General features: G+C 39.1%; 1 protein-coding gene across 15 annotated transcripts in view; it reads right to left on the bottom strand.

Annotated features, from left to right (window-relative positions):
- FNDC3A (fibronectin type III domain containing 3A) overlaps window positions 1-21,333 on the bottom strand; it is a 123,308-nt gene that overhangs the window by 14,269 nt on the left and 87,706 nt on the right. For all 15 annotated transcript variants that reach the window (XM_068929842.1, XM_068929839.1, XM_068929845.1 and 12 more), the window contains 12 exons: window positions 18,153-18,310; window positions 16,979-17,038; window positions 14,437-14,575; window positions 13,699-13,752; window positions 12,965-13,089; window positions 9,088-9,262; window positions 8,148-8,234; window positions 4,746-4,884; window positions 3,947-4,015; window positions 2,473-2,591; window positions 453-558; window positions 191-366 (listed from right to left, as the gene is read on the bottom strand). In XM_068929842.1, the coding sequence (XP_068785943.1) occupies window positions 191-366; window positions 453-558; window positions 2,473-2,591; window positions 3,947-4,015; window positions 4,746-4,884; window positions 8,148-8,234; window positions 9,088-9,262; window positions 12,965-13,089; window positions 13,699-13,752; window positions 14,437-14,575; window positions 16,979-17,038; window positions 18,153-18,310 (1,407 nt within the window). The remainder of the gene's footprint in view (window positions 1-190; window positions 367-452; window positions 559-2,472; window positions 2,592-3,946; window positions 4,016-4,745; window positions 4,885-8,147; window positions 8,235-9,087; window positions 9,263-12,964; window positions 13,090-13,698; window positions 13,753-14,436; window positions 14,576-16,978; window positions 17,039-18,152; window positions 18,311-21,333) is intronic.

The following is a 21,333-nucleotide window of genomic DNA, read 5'->3' as shown; positions in this document are numbered from 1 at the left end:
CCAGAGATATTACAAACTGATACTTAACAATTTGCTCCCACACCGCAGTAAGCTATGTGAACCAACTGAACGCGTACTAGGAAAACGTCATTGAAAAAAATTATTTTTAAAAGTGCTTCTTTTAAAAGAGAAGATAGTTAATAGTGACTGCACTCTCTGCAACTCATTTCATTTCAGACTGCCTCCTTACCCCAGCCTTGTTAGCTGCTCGCAGTCTGAAGTTGTACATCCTCCCTGGAAGAAGGCTGCTCACTGTGCATTCAATATCAGAGCCTTGGTAAACCTCTCTGTGTTCATCAGTTTCCATCTGAAACATTTCCAGACCGTAACAGGTAATGGGTGAACCACCATCTACCTGAGGTGGTCCTAAAAACAAGAAAAAAAAATTGTTTAATTTTAACACCTAACACATTTTGAGCCCCTGCACTAACTAATGATCTTAATACAATTACCCCAGCGCAGCTGAATTTCTCTTGCTCTTGGTCTACCCTGGAGCCTAGGAGGCTGGCACGGACCAGGAACCACTGCTGGCGTCTGCACGAGTAAAGAATCAGATGCCTGCAAACGAAAAAAGGATTAATGAAGTCATTTAGGCCAAAGTAAGTGCCGTCAATTACCTCACAAATAAAGCAAATACTTGAGTCAGAAACAGGATCTTCCATTTCTTGAACTCTTTTCAGCCTCAAAAATGTGCAGTCAGTTAAGTGACCTGGTATGTATTAGTTAGAATACCTACCTAAAACATGCTAAAGTGATCACAGGATATGCAAAAATAACCTTTGTCTTTGTGTTTTTGTACACATAGAAGAACTAGAATTAAAAACAAGAGTTATATATCAGTATGAACCTAGCATGGATGCCAGAATTATGACATGCTTACTTTAAACTCATTTTCTTTCAGCAAACTACTGCATTTTAATGCACATTAAGGGTTACGTACGTCTTTCTGTGCAGAAACCTCTCAAAAAGCACAGGTGGGCAAAAATAACATTCAGAAGCAATACAAATGAAATTTTGACTTTTTCTTCACTTAGTAAGACTTAATACACAACAAACTTCCAACTCTGATTTAGAGAGTGCGCAAGGATAGATGGCATAACAACATGCAGCAGGTGAAGCTGGAAAGCCTTACAATTTACAGCACACTCAAAGAGCATCATTTCGCAATTGCTTTCTACATACGTTCAGGTAACAGGAGATTGGAAGACGGGCTGCTTTTCATTTACTTTGAAACGTATTGTTGCATTGAGACCTTACACGAAAAGCAGAACGTATCTCAGGAGGCACATGCCCATGAGAAACTGCAGAAAAATTTCATTACGTCTTTCTTTACTATTCCTCTGTCACTTCTGAAATTTTCTGGAAGTTTGAACCTTTCTGAAAATTCTCTCTTCTTTGGTACTTAAATAGTATTTATTGTAAACTAATCAAATCTAGCACGGGAGGAGGGAGGAGGAAGTTGACTGCCAAAGTCTCCAAGGATATATGTGCACCACGTGACTGGTAAATATATTGTCTTCCCCCTTCCCCTGTACAACAAGCGTACTGAACTGCAGCAAGAGAGGCAGCACTGCAGCTGAGCCAACACTATGGGCAGGGCTATGCCCTGGAGGAGTCCAGATTTATTCTTAAGACGAGGTGGCTATGGGCACACCCATTTTCACAGGAGACTTCTACGTCAACGAAGAACACGTGAATTTGATATAGCAAGGGAAAAATCTGTGAATACCGGGAATGCAAGGCTTTGTAAAATTTTGACCAGGGATACAAGAGATCAGCTTGATAATGAAGCCCTGCTGGAAACTGGGACCCAGCCAGGGCTGGCTTTGCTAGATTTGGTGTTGGGAAGAGGGGAGAAGAACAGAGCATGACATATTGGGGCTGGACGCTGAAGTAGGCCACAGAAGAGAGGGTAAAGTGTGTGTGTATGTATTATGTATATGTGAGGGAGCATGGTAGGGCATGCCAAGTTATTAGCGAATAGTGAAAAGTAGGGCAACGTGAACGGTTTGATAGCGGCTGACACAAACACTGGAGGACACTACAGAGAACCACCAGGCAAGCTTGAGGAAATGCTCCTTCCTTCCCTACCGGGTGGACTGGCTCAGCTGCTGAGACAGGGCGCTACACTGATCACATGGCAAACATGAAATTCAGATTGCTGCCTTGGGTTAGGACAGTACAGAGTTAAGAAAGGTCATTCTATCAATGTATTTTACAGGAAAAAGACATGGTGTCCGTTTCTGTAAAATACAGTATAAGAGGAGAACGTTCACATTGATTGTTTTCAGATATGGGCAGAAACTTGAAACACTGTGCATCAATCCTGGGACTGCTTGGAGGTGTTAATTATGGCTATTTTGTTAGGCACTTCTATACAACCGTTCCTCTGATAGTATTCATTAACTGCTGGACCAGATTTTCTAAAAGCTAGAGAAGTTTTATTTAATAAAAAAAATTAGCTCATATTACCGTGCTCTGTCCTCCTTCCCCAATGCAATATACACGTAAGCGATAGGAACAACCAGGATTTAGCCGGTCACACAAGTGTTCCCTAGAAGCTCCACTGTATATGATGTCCCATTTGTTTCCTGAAAAGTTAAGAATAAGTGTGCAATGAACCAAGGTGTAATTTCCCATTTCAGGACCAGCCCCAACAGGTATCCTAGCTTCAGTAAATAGGTCTGTGCCTGACATCTGCCAAAAAAATTTAAGGCTTGCTTTGACTTTCCTGGAAAAAATGTAATTATCGCATAAAGATAGTCTCCTAGACAAATTTGTGTAGATCTGCTGAAGCGAAATATCTCCCTCACTTGATATTCACATTAAGTGAGAGAGAATTCACCTTTAATAAAGTGGTTATTACCGGGCCAGCAAGCACTTTCAAACTTCATAACCAAATCAACAGGCAAAATATAAAAGCAAAAATTTCCATGGAAAAGAAACTTTTAACTGCATCATGTACATTCATTTTACACATTTTGACTACAGTTCACAATAGATAAAGCTTGATCCTGTATTCCTGAATGGCCCAGCGGCACCTGAGCTAATGATTTCACTCTTTACTCTTCAGCCAGATTCTTAATTCAGAAACTCTTTAGCATTCTCTCTCTTTCTAAGACCTTAAGCTGGAAACCTGGGCTCTGAAGCTGCCCAACAATTTAATGCATCCTAGAGTTTCAGAGGATTAGGAACTAAACATAATGCACAGCTCACTCGATCATCACGAAAGACTCGGGTAAATCATTCTGAAGGTGATTTAACACAGACACGCGTTTGGGAAAGTGCTAGACTATGTATTAAAACCACCACAGGTGACAGCCCTGACAGGGCTGCCTTTTTAATGTGGGGATGGTGCACTCTCCTAATCTGACACAGCACCGGAAAAGTGTATGTTCTCATTCTCAATGCGAGTGTTTCTTTAATTCAATATGGTTACTCAACAGGTCCAGATTTGTCAATAATTTAGCTGGATAGCTTTATGCCTGATTTTGAAATACTGTTATTTTCACCTGTGCATGAAAAGACAGAAAACATGGCAGAAATATCTACTCTAGCTGGATCATCATTCTCATTTAATGCTGATAAATACAATACTAATGTTCCATTCATATCTGCAGCAAAGCTGTGTGGCCCTATCTTTCTTGCCCTAAGCTTATTATAATACAGAAAAGTGCCAAATTCTTCCAAAACAGAATACCTCTAAGCACTAGGATTTAAACATGGAGCATTTCTTGCCAGAGTTTTGTGGCATCTTTCTAAGCCAAAGAAATAAAACTTCCAGTACGCAAGTATCAATGTAATATATTTTTTTTAATGATCACAATCCCCTGCAATAACATTCATTATCATAATACATATTTTACTCTTCCCATATATTTCACAACTAAAGACATACAAAAAAGAACATACAGCTCAATGCGAATATATACTCCTACAAACTTACCATTTAAGCCTTCAGCCATTTCCACAACGTATGTATTTATCGCTGCTCCTCCATTGTCTTTTGGTGGATCTATCAAAAAATAGCAAGATTCCAAATAAGCGATGTAAATTAAAATCTTTGGTAACCGTCTGGGAGAACTTGCAAAAAGCACCCTAATTGACACCAGCTGGACACAGGTGCTCATTTAGATAGACAGACCTAACAGCCTAGCTCGATAGAGCGAAAAGCCGTTCAGGCTATTACAGAGACATAGGTGAGAAGTTTGATTACTTGTGACAAAAAAAAAACAAAAACAAAAAAAACACCTTTAACTGTTTGGTTTTCTGCTAAAGTATTATATCACACAGAACTACTTCACCTTCCCTTGATTCACATCATAATGCTAAAAAAAAGGCAAAGTTTCCCAAGATCCTTACTGAATAAAAACATTTATCTACAGAAACAGATTAAACAGGATCAAGCATCTCTTGATAAAGCAGAATTTTGTGGCATCTGATTTTTGTGTCACAGAAACAAAACTTCTTAGTACACAAATCAACACTACTATCTTTTCTTTAATTATTGCAGTCCCCTGCAGTAACAGTCCCTGTTACAACATATTTATTATTCTTCCCACATAATTACACTGTCATGCTGCCACCCTAAGTATTGTGGATCACTATTTTGCTCTCAGTTTCACCAAAATGGATCATAATGGCTCTGCTGACTGAAGGGCTACTGAGGTAAAATCTTGCCTTCTGCATACCTACATATATAAAATACAGGAAACGGTTTAAACAAAGCTGGAAAGAAACCTTACCCCACACTATTTTAAAACTCTGCGCATGAATTTTTCCTTTCACTGAGGGCTTTGACGGCGCTCCAGGCTTGTCTGGACAAGTAGCGTATTCTACTGCCTCACTTGGACAGCTTTTCCCTTCCGAGTTATACGCAATGACCTGTAAATACATAAAAAAAAAAATATTATTAACACAGAACACATGCATTTGCTACTGGCTTGCTATTTCTTGTTAATAAGACAAGAAAAAATTTGGAGGTATGTGTATCCAGATAGATCGTTACTAAATCAAAAGAAATAGAATTATCATATACCTTCATTTTGCATTTTTCGTTAGTCCCATAGTTAGTCAAGCACTTTACTGAAATTAAAAACTGCTGTGAATTGCAGCAAGAAAATGTTAGTCCTTTAAAAAATGAAAAGATAAAACTAGTCATCGTGAAGTTGCAAAAAAATCACACATCTTCCATATTCTCCAGGTTTTCAAATGTTGGTGCCTAAAATTAGGTTCCTACACCCTTATTTACGCACATAAGGTAGCCTGACTGTAAAAGGTACTCAGGAGCTGCAGGTCTCAATGACACTAATGGAATCCGTGGGTGGACAATATCACACAAATCTTATTTAGAAGTCAAGGATTTGAAAATTTGCTTTTTTAAACAATCTGAAACGCTCAGAAATCAGGACTAGGAAATACTCCTTTTTACTGGAGTTATACAGTTTATCTATAATGAAACATAAGCGTCAGGAAAAAAAAAACCTTTGTAAAAGCATGGGAACTGAAAAGGTGAAAAATACATATTGCGAAGCGGTAAGTTTTAAACTACTGTATTAGGTCAGCTTTTCCCTCAACTCTCATAAACAAAGAACAAAACAAATTACTATTTTTTTTTCAGATTCAAGCTTGCCCTAACATCATAATAAAATATTTATTGATTGTAATATGATTTTTTTTTAATCTGGAAGAAATAATGGTAAAAATTAAACCTACAAAAGCCTACACTAAACTAGCCATCTCGGCACCAGAAAGCTATTTATTGCTTGCCTCTACTAACGAAAATATGTTGCAAGTGCTCATTTAACAGCAATATATGAATAGCAATTTGGATATTATAAAGATTCCACCAATTTCACTGAAGGCACTTAGAAGTACTAAAATGCTAATTTTAATTGTAATTCACTTCCCCCTGAAGCCAAAATATTGTGTAATTACATAAGGAGCAAAAAGTGATGGTTTACCAACTGCTAAAAAATCTGAATAATTGGGATAATTTCAGTAGTGCCTCCATACTTTCACAAAACCTTCTTCTAAGGAAAGACATTCAGAAATTAAAAAAAAAAGTGATTGTATGAATAATTTGCATTAACAAAAGAAAAGAAACCCCATTTCAAGGGAGACATTGAGAAACTGGAGAGAAAAGCAGAGAGCCAATGAGATGATGAGAGGGCTGGGGAATCTGATGTCTGAGGAAAGGCTGAAGGACTTGGGTTTCTTCTGCCTGGAGAAGAGAGGGCTTGGTGGGGGGGGGGGAAATCTCATCACAGTCTTCTAATACCTAACAGGTAGTTAAGGAAGAGATGAAAGCGCTCCCTTCAAAAGGATGTGTGGTGACAGGACAAGAAGCAGTGGGCACAAGCTGCATCAGAGGAAATGCTGGCTGGGTCTAAGAAAAGAATTAATCACCGTGAGAACAGAGAAGTTCCCACAGAACTGGTGGGACCTCCCTTGCTGGAAATACTGACGTCTCAGCTAGATGGGGCTAGGACAGGGCTGAATAGCCTTATCTAAGGCCCTGCTTTCAACAGAAGGTTGGCCCAGATGATCTCCAAAGGTCCTTTCCAACCTAGACTTCTCTATAATCCTAAGAAAATTAATTATTCTTCATACTTCCTAGTTGTTCCTGCAGTTAGTTTAGCACATACTTCTGTTTGTTCCTAGCAAAAAACTAAGGAACCTGGAAAAAAAAAAAAAGGCTCAAATCAGCTGAAACTACAAATTAAGTAAAAATCAATTATGCTTCATGGGGCTTTTGAACTTGTTTAAAAATTCAGTAGAATCTGACTGACAGCTGCAATGTCAGGACGCACTGAGCAGAGGAAACGTGAGCTAACGTGGCTTCTCTGACACTATATCTCCAGATACAGTTTACAAGATTAACAACTATCTGGTTGTCTTTGTGCTATTAAAAAGAAAGTTAAACAGGCACAGTTAGCATTTATGTTTTGTAATAGTTTTCCAATGGTTATAAAGTTTTTTTCAAAAGCCTTAAGGAATATTACTACTAATTAAGTCTTTCTCTGTATAATAAAAAATATAGACCTAATTAACACTAAATCTGTTTCTCCGTAATACTCTGTATGCCAGTGAACAGAGACTTCTGTTTGCAGATTTAAGAAAAATCAGGTACAAACATGGTTTTTTAGTAACATGCATGATTAACGTGTTCGATTACTTTCAAAGCAACACCACCATTAAGTCCTGCAAAAGCTAGTTCCAAAATAATTAGCCGTTCTTTAGTTTAAATACATATTTGGCCATAACAGTCCTAGCTTGGTACAGTCCTGTGAATACACAGCATAATTTTTAATTTTTTAATTAGCAATCCCGTTACAGATCAAATCCAAATATTGTACGATGAACACCTCACATAACTCTTTCTTGTCTCTTAAAAAGGTACACGTATTCAGAAGTGTCAAAGAGCTGCTATAATATGAAAAGGAATCTTTAAATGTTTCCGTGTTACTTAAAACAATGCAACCCCAAACAGCTATCTTTCATATTACAAAGAGATGCTGTTTTTCAGCAGCTCCTGATACTTCCTTATGAAATAGCATTGTAGGTGTATATGAGACAGCACCTATCAACATTTTTCCACCTTGTAGACAAAGATGAAATCACTCTGATACTCAGCTTCAACCTACAGGACATGCATTAGCTTTTTAATCAGCTGGTAAGTTCAGACTGAACTGAATGTTTTAGTAACTTGGTTATCAGTGCTGTGTCAACACTGATCTTGGCTTTTGGATCACAGTTGGTCCGTACCCCAACACTTTCAGCTGCACTTAGACTCTACTTATAAACCATACCAAGTAATATTACCTGTGTATTAGCAACACAGAAACCAAATTAAAAGGAAAAAAAAAAACCCACAACACACAACTATTAAGAACATCGACTCATTAGCTGGAATGACGCATTTCAAGATGCCTGTGATTATGTTCGGCCCTTCCAAAGGTTCCCATTCCTGCTACAGAGATGGTTAACGAAGCAGGTGTTCAGCTGGTACAGTTTTCAGAGACTGACATTGTAAAAGATACTAACATCAAATTTGGTTTTCTTTACAATAAGCCTCCTCCACTTCTGAGTCAGGATCTCAAGCTATTCTGGTGCAAATAAAACACAAAATATGTGAAAAACCTTACCCTAAATTTGTATTTTGTACTACGCCTCAGATTCTTCACTATGTAGGTAAGATCATCACCATCATATTTTGGCTTGAAACCATATCCCTGCAGAATTAAATATGATTACTTGGAACAGTGCATTTATAGACCAGATTCTGTAACATCATTCTAACAAAAAAATTACTGTGCTTCAGATAGTAATTATTACGCCTCTCTGACAAAGTAATAAGCGTAACTTCGTTTTGCAAACACAAGATTTTTTAATTCTACCATGTGGGATGTTGTACATGGAAACAAAGTATAAAGATAGTAGAACAAAAAATTAGAACCAACAATTCTCATGCAACTCCAGTGCAGAAGAGGAAAAAAGAAGAGTAAAAGAAAAATGTATCTATTGCCAACAGAAATGATACTAAACAGTTTTGACAGGTAAAACTGTCACAGGACTCACTTTAAAATGAAGGTGGATAGACTGAAATGACATGTAAAGGGACCACACTTGAAGGTGCAAGGACTTTGATCCAGCTCTTGGAAGACTTAATTTTTACACACAAATTCAGTCACGTTCACAGAGTTAAAAGTAACCTTTGCTTGATTATGGCTTAATAAGGCTAATAAAGATTACTGTCATAATAAACGGTAAAGCTGTGTGGCTTGGTCACAGCAAAGAGAAGTCATTGGTTTTGTTTTGGAAAATTCAGTTTCTCCAAAGCCAGCAAAACAGACCAAATGACAGGTAATACAGTAGTTTACCTTTGGCAAGATGGGAAATCAAAAAACTTTGTGACCACTTCATTTAAGTATATTTAACTTTATGAAATTTCACTAAAACACCTTAAAACACTCCTCGTAGGATACCCTAGCAGAAGAAATCATGGTTACACTTAAATGCAACAGTGCATCAAAACACACACATGACAGACTCTTTTCGTATTGAGAATAAGTGTACTAAACTTACTGAGTTCTCATCCTCCATCTCTAAGATATATGAGATTCCTTCATCCGATGGTGTTCCTGAGGGTTTAGTCCACTGCAGAGATAACCAAGTAACGCCAGCATTAATCAGCAAAGGACTTGGTGGTGTGGTTGGGGCAGTGCCTGAGGTATGATACAGGACTTCTTCACTAAAACCACTGTTTAAAACAAACCGTACGTAAACTAATCAGACGCAGCAGTTAATACTTAGAGCGACATCATTCTTACTAAACACAGCAATGACAACTTCTTGGATACGCGCACAAGTGGAAATTGCAAATGATGTAGCAACTTGCCCATGAGTCTGTCAGTAACAAAATGTTTGCACAAGGTTCATGCGTTCGTATTTGAAAAGACTTTTTCGTACCATGCAATTTTGATTAAGTTTTGCTAACCAAAATATTTTGCCTTTTTAATATTAAGTCATTCTGCTAAAACAGTACAGCTCTAGAACACTTGCACAACGATGTACTACCACCAAAGCGTCCCTCCATTCAAAAACAAAACACAAAGAGATGAAAGCATATAGAGAAAGACCCTGAAATGCATTTTGCTTCCCCGGCAGTTACCTATGCAAGCTGTTACGGGCTTCATACTGCAAAGTACTTGTTCCTCTAGGGGTTCAGAAAATGGCAGACTAATAGTCTCATGCAATGCTATGTAACTTGAAGAGTTGCCAATATCAAAGTCTGACTTTACAACAAATGAAAGTACAGCGTACACCAGTGAATCTTCCAATGAAACTACGTTAACCTTATCTGATGACTTTTAGATAGCTTTACTTGAGGTGAAAATACAAACAAGTCGCAGAAAGAAAAAGCTACCGTGAAACAGAGGGATGTAAACCAGTACTACTCGTGCACAGATGGCCTGATCTATATCCAGCTAGACTCCGAACAACTGTTCTCAGCTGACATCGGTTAGAAATTTGCTGCTTCTCTATCAGATCTGAAGACAGGCTTGTATGCTTGAGAGCGTTTTCTGACTTTTTTTTTTTTTAATACACCGAACTAGTCTCATAAAGACACAACTTCAATCTAAAAGCTATGCTCACTTAAGTGGGTGTCAGGGAGCCCTGAACGTAAATTTCTTCATATGACTTGAACAACAGCACCAGCTAAATATCTTGCGCGTCAAAACTTGACTGTGCTGAACCATCTCAGTGTGAAGCGACCTTGACAAAAGAGACCTGAAGACTACGCAGACTGTGAAATAGACCGTGAAGCAGGAAACAAAAAAGTAAACGGAAAGCAAGACGAAGCTTTTTAAATTTGGGGAAATAGTATGTTTTATTGAAAAATTAACTAAGGAAATCTCTGAAATGAAGACATAATCCACAAATTACACATACTAAAAAAAAAAAAAAAAAAACAGAACCCCAGTATGTAGGCGGGCTCAGAAAGAGTGAAGAGAGGCTAGACAAACACTCTGCCTGTCTCCACTCACGACAAACCACTGAGGCAGTCAACTCAGAAACACAGCTAAGAAAAAAATCCTATTACAAAACCTAACCAACCAAACAATGTAGAGTCTTCTTCTTTTTTTTTTTTTTTTTTTTAAAAAACTTGATTGAACCTCTCCAAAATACGACGAAAACAACTAAAAGAGTTTCAGTGATTCCCACAATGGAATGGCTCTTAATTCACTTAAAAGTGCAATAATACTATCTATCTTGCAATAGATTTTATTTTCCAATTGTTTAGCCAGCTTCATGTGTGGTTACAGTCAAGTTTAAAAACATGAGTAACTTACAAAGACAAATATCTGTTTTTCTTGATATCATCATTTAGACAAAATCCTGCCTCCAGAAGCCTAAGGTTCTCGACATTCTTCACAGGGAATAAACGGCCACTCTATCTTAATAAATATTATTTGAAGAAGCCTCTTAATTAAATAATACTATAAAGACAATAAAGTGCATCTTTATAGGGCTATGAAATACTGATTTAGAAATCTGTTTGGCATGATTAGTTTAAAAAAAGGTACTTAACTGGTCAGTGTCTTCCACTAGCTTACACTGCAGAAACGCGTAATGCGTGTAGATAGTCCTAGAGGGTACGTTTACACTCAGAAATAAATGGGGAACAGGGAGAGCATTTGAGTATTTGGACCCTGCTTAACTCTCAGCTTCCTCCCTCCTTATCTTTATTTTTTGAATGTTTCCAACTAACTGTCATCAAGACAAAATCCAGGAGCAACTCAGTGAATAGTTAATTCCAGAAATCTCCTCCAAAAGGCACTAACGTAAGAATGACTGGGCCGGAGCACACCAAAAGTCAATCTAGCCCACCACAAGGTCTCGTGACCGTGTCCCAAAGCAGGTGCCTAAGGAAAGACATAAGAACAGGGCATAGGTACAATACTGCTTTCCCTGAGTACTTTCCAAAGCCTTCCAACATGCATATCGGAGACCCCTTGAGCCAGCTGTGATTTCCATGTACTTAAGGGTCTGCAGAAGACTTCTTTTGTCCAGTATGAATTATACTGCCCCAGGTCTGGCTCCCTGTCCTTTACACAGTCTTTCTACACTGTTCAAGCAGGTGGTGCTCCCTCAAACATCTCCCTGTGAATCTCCTTATTAGCCAGCCTTATCCCTTCACCTGAAGGCTAGGAAGCACTCCCAAGAACTGATGCATCCAGCAATGTAAGTATAAGCAGAAAAAAAGTAATGTTTTTTTTCAAGTTCTGATTCTCAAAATGAAGTTTGTGCTTTATACCCGAGAAGTAGCTATTAAGAACCACATGTCCTAAACATTTATAATAAGCTCCAGAAGTTCAAGAGGATTTTCTAGTGTCACATTCTGGCCATTTCTCAGGTTAATACGGCATTGGATCACCCTAGGTCATTGGAGAAATCCAGGTAACAGGTATAACGAAATATGACAAAGAGCGTAAGGTAGATGTACTTGCAGGAGGCAGTGTGCCTTCCACCACACTTTCTTGCTGCTCCAGCAAAATTACTGCCACATCTTTATATTGTTGTCACTACAGCCCCAAATTTAAGGAGGGCTGATAAGCCCTGGAAAACTGCTACAGGAGCGTGAGGAACTCTCTTAGGTCTGGCAACATCTCCGAGCAAGCATGCTTCACTTGAACCCAGAGCAGAAGAGAGTTCCCCTTTTAGTCCGCACAGTATGGCAGGGTTTAACAAATCTTCTGGTTCTGGCTCTTCAGCTACTTATCTTTGTACCACGATCCCCAGCATTTTAGCAAGAGCGCTTATTACATCAGATACAAAAGCCATAATCGCATTGTATCTGTCAGTATGTGCAACACAGTGCTTCACCAGAAATGTCACTAGTGGTATGACAGAGCAGGGAATAGGAGTGAGTGAGAGGGAGCAGGTACAAGGTAGCAACTTCTGTGAAGTCAGGGCGGATCTGCAAAGACTGAAGGTAAAAGCCAGCAGGCTCTGAGCTGATTCCATGTGAGAGCAGCTGGGTTGTCTGTGCCATGCTCTCCATGCTAGGGGCACTGTGTACAGACGTTTGAGGCAGGTTGCTAAGGGGATGAGGCTAAGTCTTGCAAAAGTGGCTGCATTATTTGCAGACTAAGCTGCTTCTAAGGGGAGGGCTGAGATTTATAGTTTTCATGTGGTAAATGTGTACGTATGTAGTAGCTGCAGTATGCAGCAGTACGTAGCCATACCATGCTAGGATACAAGTAGTTCTGCATTCACGGCACAGGTAATCTGCAAACTAGATAAATCCAATCACATGCTGTAAGTTAACTATATAGATCCTATTTGGACAAAAGTCTTGTTTCTTTGAATACCAACACATGCTTTCCCTAAACAAGCACACAAATGTTCGCGTATGCACTACAAATTTATGTATTGTGTATATAGTAGTAGTATTTACCTCATCCCCATGTCATTTTTGGCTGCTAGCCTGAAGGTGTACCCCATTGCTGGTGATAGTTTAGTAATCCTATACTGCTTCTGTTGGCCATAGTAACACTGGCAAAACTCTCCATTTCCTTTTCCCTAAAGAAAAAAAAAAAAATTACACTATTCACCCTAAGAAATAAATGAGTCTATCAATTAAAGTAACAAAACCTTCAGGTAAACTTTTTTTTTTTTTTTTAAAGTGTAACATAACTCAAGAATACCCCAAATAGTTGGGTATTATATAAAATTTTGTATATGCACTGAACCAGTTTATTTTTTTCTTCCATTTCCCAGCTCCATACAGTTGGAAGATGAAGGCAGCACAGAGAGCTTCTACAGGTTTGCCATCTCCCTCTCAGGTTAGTTGTCCAAGTAGGGATCAGATATTTGCGGAGACATAGCTCACTCATCCTTTTGGGACAAAAGGAAGGCTGTCTCCACTGTCAGCTCCAGAGGGAGGTATTTGACAACCGGTGAAAAAAGCCACTATAAAAAGTGACAGAATCATGTACTTAAAAAATACAAGTTATATACTCTAAGAATAAAACAAGGAAATAACCATTTTCATAGTCCCTTCACGAATTCAGTATTTGTCACATGTCTCTGGACATAACTTATATTTTCCATACAACTTGATGTGCACAGTCACCGGTAGCTACTTTTAAAAACTATAAAGTGAAAAATGCAATAGAATAACTTCCTTACTTCATCCCATTCTAAAAGGAAACTGTGGATTTTAGAACCATTGTCACAAGACGCCTGCAAAAGGAAAGAAAGAAAATTATAACTCTAACCGGACCTAAGATCACTTAACGAAAAATGCATATATGGGTCATTTAATCAAATCATGACAACATCAGTGGACAGCAAATGAGGTGCTCTTCATGAGACCGTTTCATTTGCTAAAGCAAGTCCTAGTTTGGTCTCCATCCAATGGATGCTGCTTGTTTTTTTTTGTTTTGTTTTGCTTTTTTTTAAATTCAGACCTGGAAAAAGTTTCTGGCAGCAGTGTAAAATACTATTCTACAGAAATTTTCTGAGCGGCTAGACTACAGGTCTCCTTAAACCTCAGCCTTTCCAGATGACGCCATTTGCTTTCCATAAATAAGCTCATGTTCAATAACAGAGAAAGAAATTAGTCCTACAGCACAGTAATTAACTATCCAAGTTACAGGAGACAGGAACTCAAACCAGTTTCTTCCATTGCACCTCAGTAACTTTATCTACAAAGGCGCTTGGCTTTTCTGGGAATTACCTTCTTTTAAATAAAGTCCACATTTAGCCCACAGAACTTTTCTCACAGAAGTTTGTCTGAAACTAGTAAGATGGATGAAAAGTTTCAGTTTCAATGAACTGGCATTCTACTGGTAAAACAAATCTGGGAAAAAAAAAAAATCAAAGAGCTTTAAACATTTATTTTGAAGTTTTTAAAACAATTCTTACCTTCCACTGCAGAGTAAGAGAATTTTTGGTCCGATTAGTTATCCTGGGAAGATTTGGAGTATCAGGTTCACAGCTCATTGTGGTAAAACTCTCTGCTTCTGAAGGACTCCCCTTTATGCAGTTGCTTTCTACTTGGACTCTGAAGTAGAAAAGAGCCAGTAATATTTGCTTCAATATCTGAACATACAATTTCCAAAGACGACGATTTTGAGTATTCAGAATTAAGTCAGTGCTTTGCTAACTCATTCTGAAAATGTTACTAGCATAAATAACAGGTGAAAACACCTTGGTCAACAGAAACAACGCACAGCAAAATCGGAAAAAAATCCTTTACTTTGGATGTCATTACCATCAATCAGTTTTATTCTCATTACTATATTTGAAATACGTATAGTACTTGTACTTTGGCTCAGAAATAATGGTAATATCTTGCAGACTCAGTATCAGCTGTAGACATGTCAGCTGATATTCTGAGTAATTCTTATGCAAGTGCTTTCTTGATATGAGCAAGATGAGGTATTCTCAGAACCTCTTCAATGTTCTTCCACGAGATGGCTGAGTCTATGTTCACCCTGTCTTTTCCTTTCGTAAGGCTATGCACTAGCTCCTCTCATACGCAGAGGACTGAATTCTTGTCTCTTTCTCAGCAAAGAGAAATTGTTTGTTTTTCTATTTACTTTCCTCTAAATTTAAATACAGGATTATCTTCTGGTTGTTCTTCCCCAGCTGTATAGCTATGTCGTCTCCTTATTGTGTGTGTTCACCCAAGACTTTCTTCTGGGTATCTCATACTTGGAAGGCTCATTCCTGATTCACCTGTTCCTTTTGAAAACAACCTTTTCTCCAATCACTTGTATGGCATTTTCTAAGCCGATGACAGGTGACAAAGTTCTTATGTTTTCGTGTTGCCCGAGCAGAAAGACATAGGAAGCGTGGCTTTGTAGAGTTCAAGAACAGGGACAGCATGACAGGCAGTCGTACACTGACTACTGTTGCAACGTTACATGAAGCGGCAAATAAGTAATTCATCACTTATCTTTACCTCTTAGCCTTTCTGGTATTCACTGACTTCACGTAATGTTCAGATTGGCAGAATTCTGTTTAACTCTTAGTTTAGGAAGAAGTAGATGGCTAAGCTTCAAAGAACAATTCTGCCATCTATTCTCATGTATACTCTATAATGACAAAGATTAAGAAAGAATCCGAGTGTAGTCTGGTAAAAAGGAACTTATATTGGAAAAGGAAATCCTAGGCTCTGACCTCTATGCGCTGTACATTTTCTGTTTAAATGTCATTGGGCAAAATGCATAAATATACTACTAAGAACAGAGATGAAATCAGAGAGAAACACCTGCATATCAAGGAATTTCAAAGTCAGGCTTCCATTCCTTCCTTCTCCTGAGCCCTTGCTGGGCCATATAATAGCCCAGCTTTAATGAGAGGGGGGTGATAAAGAACAGCCCGACTGTGTTTTGCTTCCAGTTTGCCAACCAGGACAATAACCCAAAAATGACATTAGAAAACGCAGACTCCCTCATACTGGTGGCCAGGAACCTAGCTCTCCCAATTCGAGCAAATGTTTTTTGAGCAACATCAACCTCCACAGGACCATTATGCAAAGGGAAAAGATTTTCTCCCTAATCCCTACTGCTGATGTTCTAAACTTCACGTGGAAGGAAGCACTTACTATACGTATCTGACTCAGGTGCTTACTCAGAAACATTTTTGTTCCCTTTGCTTCCTGCCAGCTGCCTCCAAATGCCTCCCTGTTCAGTACACAGAAGTCTTGGAGTTCTCCACTCAGTCAAGACAGGCAAATCCTTCATAGGCTGCACCTTCAGTTGCTTCTCAGAAGAGGCTCTCCACTTGCAATTATTTCTTGAAAAGACAATACTTTAATTTCTGCATTCACAATTTTATTTTTTTATAATCTGGTATATCCATATTCTTCTCCATACTAAATTAAGAAATAAGGCAACTCTCCAATATGCAAAAAAGGAAGGAGGAAGAACACTCAACTACATCTTTTCAATCCCATGCTAAGTCTCCAGTAGGATATAAAGGTGCAGCAGATTCTGTCAGAACTGCAGGATTAAATTGAGCTGGGACATATAACGTGTGTGGTGATGGGAGTCTCTCGTCTACTGGAGCAAAGTGAAAGCAGCACAAAGTGTCCTTTAAGTGGCCAGTAGTGAGAACATTCTTGTGCAGAGTACACATCTGTGCCACGTCTGCGTTTGGCTCAAGCAGAAAAAAATACAAGTATCACTGTGTTAGCATGACAAAAGATATAAAGAAGAGGGATGGTTGGACGAAGGAGCAACAATATTCTCTTATGTCTTCCAAACTGGACTGAGTGGACAACTAAGCCAAAACGTTTGACTTTAGAACACCAGTATCTCAACTAACTACTACAGTGACTCAAAGAAAGATGGGATGTGGTAAAGACAATCTCTGAAGGCTTACGAAATGAAATATACAGATACAATGACATTTTTAAACATTATCATTGAATTTTATGGATAAAAAGGAGGGTACTCACTTTACGTGGTAATCAGTTGCTGGCCTGAGATCATTTACGGTAACTTTATTTTCTTCTCCACTGGAAAGAGGTATGATTTGGTTTAAGAGACTGTTTCAGAATCTCAGACATTTTTAAAAAAGAGACATGATCTAGCTAACCCACTCCTGTAACACTGCAGGACCACACCTTGTAAGAAACAGATTTTCTAACAGTTTGTTTCTGCTGCTAAATACGGCGAAAGAAAGATGCATTTATCTTTGAATTTTAGGGGTTTATTTGTTTTTAGAATGTTCATTTTCTTCTTTACTCCGTAACACCAGCTGCACGTGCTGGAGTGTGCGCGTGTATGTTATTACACTAAAAATACACTGAAGTGCTGGGCCCTTTAGAAACACTGATATTTATAACAACTTTCCAAGTGTCTGAAAACTGCAAATTAGCGCATATACCTACTTGTGATATTATAGTAAACAGAAGAAAATACAACAAAGTGGCATATATTCATCCGCTTTCACTGACAACAGCTTATGTCAGAAATACTCCTTTCTTTCCCTCTAGCTTCTAGGACACGCATATCCTACCTCTGATTCAAGAACTTACCAAAGAAATCCATGGAAGGTGACTAAGATAAACCAGCTAAGTACAAAAGTTTATAAAGAACTGCATAGCCTTAATAGTAAATTTTATGGGCAAATTTCAAATTAAAAGTTGGAGAGTTTTGCTTGTTTTGCTGCTGCTGGAGTTGCGTTCCGTAGGAATCTTTTTACTTTATTTCATTTCAAAAAAAACTGCCACACGCCAAGAGGATTTCCAAGGAAAGAACGGATGCCCCTACTGGGAGCAGAGGTACATGCCGAAGTAAATAACTACAAATACAATTTGTATTTCTCACTACTTGTATGCCTCACTACTTGAGAACCCACATTCTCTACTATAGCTGGTTGAAATACAGCTGAGAGATGCTGGAAGTATGCTTTAATATCAAGGAATAAAGTCTTTAAATTTGAATAACTGGTAGACACTTCAGTAATAAAACAGTAATTTTTACTGAAAAAAGTATGTCTGCTTCAAAAGTGAAGTTACACAAAACTGCTAATTATTTCTGCTAATCTGCAGACAACTGGCAGACTTTTAATGAGGCTTTAACACACACAATTCAATGCAACAGTAATTAAAGATAATGAACACCTACCTATATACGGTTTTGTATTTTCCATCTTTTCCGGTGTTTGAAATCATAACTTCGTAAGTATAAACTTCTGGTATATTACTCTTGTCAGTGTCTTCTCCAACATCGCTGGATGGAGGGGACCAGGCAAGCAGTGCTGTTCTTGCCTGAATGTCGGATACCTGCAGAAACACAGCTTTTCAGAGTTCCGCCATTTAAATGCTATTACATATAAAAGCTGCTTTGCTAAGTAGGACGAAACAAGAGAGAAGAAAATCATATACTATTAGCATATCAGAGTATTTATACTGATATGATAGCTACTAATTCACTTCTTTTACAGATGAAACCAGGCTGGAAATAGCAGAAATGTCATTTGAAAACTGCTAGCCTAAGGCACAGGGCTGACTGCAAAGAAAACGCCTAAGGAAGGACTGCCACCTAGTGGTTAAACACAAGGGAACCGTTTCACTCACGAAGCACAGGGGATGGATGGCAGGGGTGTATTGTGAAACCAGTCATTTCATTAAACGGCAATACTTCAGGCGTTTTTCTGAAGTGACTGGCATTATGATTTTTTTAAAAAATACTTTCTTGTTGATTCATTAGGTTTTCACACGAAGCAAGAGAGCACAAAAGTCTCGAAAACGACTGGCATTGGTATGACCGTGTTTCTGGTAACTGCTCTGGGCTCTTCGTTATGACTGTGAAAAGACGACTCTTCCATTAGGTATAGCATCTATTTGATAATGACCCCCGTGAATTTTTGTTAATCAGCGTATTAACCGGGTGACTACCTGAGACTCTATTCCAATTTCTGTTACTGGAAGAAGAACATTTTCTGAGCTCAGGTGCTTGCAGTGAATCATGCCCCAAAAGCGCGCGCACCTATGGGCAACGTCCCAGAAACCTCCTGCGGCAGTGCCTGCACGGCCCACCCGTACCAGAAAACTCTGGACCCCATAACGACAGTTGGGTGACAAAGATACAAGTAAAAACAGCGCGTGTGAATGCAACCCACCCCCCCAAACTGTCTGAGAAGCCACATGCCCCAGCCTGGTCACGCTAAAGGCAGCGATGGATTAAACAGTAACCAGGGAATTACAAAGAGACTTCTGAGACAAAGAAGGGTGATCCCTGCAGCAGGGCCAAGGGACACTGGAGTGGAACAGGGCAACAACCAAAACCTGGCCCGACAACGCGAGAAGCGTCCCCGCCAGTGTCATGACTGCCGTCTTCCTGGTTGGACGCCCCACACAGCCACGCTCCAGCCAGCGTGGTGGCAGCGTGGGGTGCGACAGGCAGGCAGGCACCCGTCGCTCGGGTGTGCGTGTGCAACCCAGCAGGAGCTTTCTCTCAGGCCTGGGGAGTCGCTGACTGTAGGGGGCACGAGGGTTGCGCACACAGTGAGAGCACCTGCATCTCCCACCAGATGTGCCATCAGGGGCACCCAACACCCAGAAGAGCGGCTGCTGCTTGAAACACGTGTGCCATGTGTGTTTGTGCGCGTGCGTGTGTGTGCATGTGTGTTTTTTTGGGGGGAGGAGGGGGCGGGTGGAAATGATGGTAACTTTGCCAGTGCATGCACGTGATGAGAACTTTTTAGGACTAGTTATTGAAGGATACTTAGAAATTTACGGCTGTTTACTAATATTTTGCATGGGTTTAGTATTGTGGTTTATGTGCCATACTTACTGCTATTTTCAATCATTTCATAAGAGAATTGAAAACCCTGGACATTATGTAAAAGCCTGGTTTCACAATATCACTGTAATGTATATGTTTTGAGAAAAATTATTTGTAAATCAGTTCCCAGAGTATTAGAATTAAAAGTTTCTTCACAGCTGGTAGTCTTAAATTGCTATAATGTGCTGAACCTAACACCTGAATAGTTTGACTGTAAGAATGCAGCAGAGGAAACGACTTAGTGATAACAGACATACAGAACAGCGGAAAGATAACTCCAACAAGATGAGCCTTCAGAACGTCTTGGAGATACCACCGTAACATCAGCAAGTGGTGAAAGACAACAAATACCCACTACATGCTAACAGCATCGCACATAACATCCTGAAAGGGATCCAAGGACAGCAAGATTATTCACTAAAATTACTGGAAACAGAATTTGAAGTCTGGTGAGAGAAATTCCATCTTAATCTCAACAGTCAGGATCCACACTAACTGCAACCACCTTAGTATAATTCTAGCATTTCTGGAAGACTTCAGAGTTGCGGGAAGGCATCTGAGCGGGTAATATCTCCCTCTCCAGTAATTTTAATTTCCCTCTTGTGTTGCAGCAGAAAGGTGACAGGGGATACTGACGGAAAAAAAACGTGGCTTCCTGAAGTACCTACTATATGCCAGGATTAGTAGGTCCTACTGCTGTGTCTGGTCTGCTCTCAACAACCTCCACCGATGAATACTCTACTGTAAAACGATCTAGTCTTACCCTAATGGTTGAAAAATTTCTCTTCACGTCCAGCCAGAATCTCCCTCCCTACCTACTAAAACCATTACTACCTGTCCTAGCCACCATGGATTGACTCTTCCTTTCTGCAACTTTCTTATGCGTTTGAAGACTGTTAGCATTCGTGTCTCCCCTCACTTTTCTAAATTTCTGATCATTCTCTTTACTCTCCTTGACTGTCTCCTATGATCCCATTATCTTTAGTGATACGCCCAAAACACTCCATCCAGTGCTTTACTAATGCCAAACTGTCTTATATGCTTTATAGATTATATTTCTCTTCATACATCTCTGCATGTTCATTGTCTTTTACAATAAGAAAAATAACATGGTTGGTATTAATGAAAGTTGACATGACATCTTACTGGATCATTAAAAGATTAATGGTTTGAACTACTTAGTACAGAGAGAGCAGCAAGAACGGGAGGGACAAAGACAACATTACAGACTACAGAGTAGCAAACTCCTCACAGGACTATGAATCTACACAAACTAAAGTTCTCACTAGTACAATTGAACCCGAAGTACTAGTGGAAGTCTGTTCTTTACCAACAAGAGTCTATGGAGAGCAGGATCAACTATTCCTCAAGTCTCTGACTGAAAGAAAAATGATATCCTGAATTAATTCTACCTGGGCAATGCTCGCTGGTCAACTCACACAAACCAGAACTTCCATAGTGCTTCTGAAATCATAAATGACAACTGCTAACACAGTAACTACAAAACAATGAAATGGTA

The sequence above is a fragment of the Struthio camelus genome, chromosome 1 (genome assembly GCF_040807025.1).
Source record: "Struthio camelus isolate bStrCam1 chromosome 1, bStrCam1.hap1, whole genome shotgun sequence".
Lineage (NCBI taxonomy): Eukaryota > Metazoa > Chordata > Aves > Struthioniformes > Struthionidae > Struthio > Struthio camelus.
This window is presented reverse-complemented; position numbering and strand designations above follow the sequence as displayed.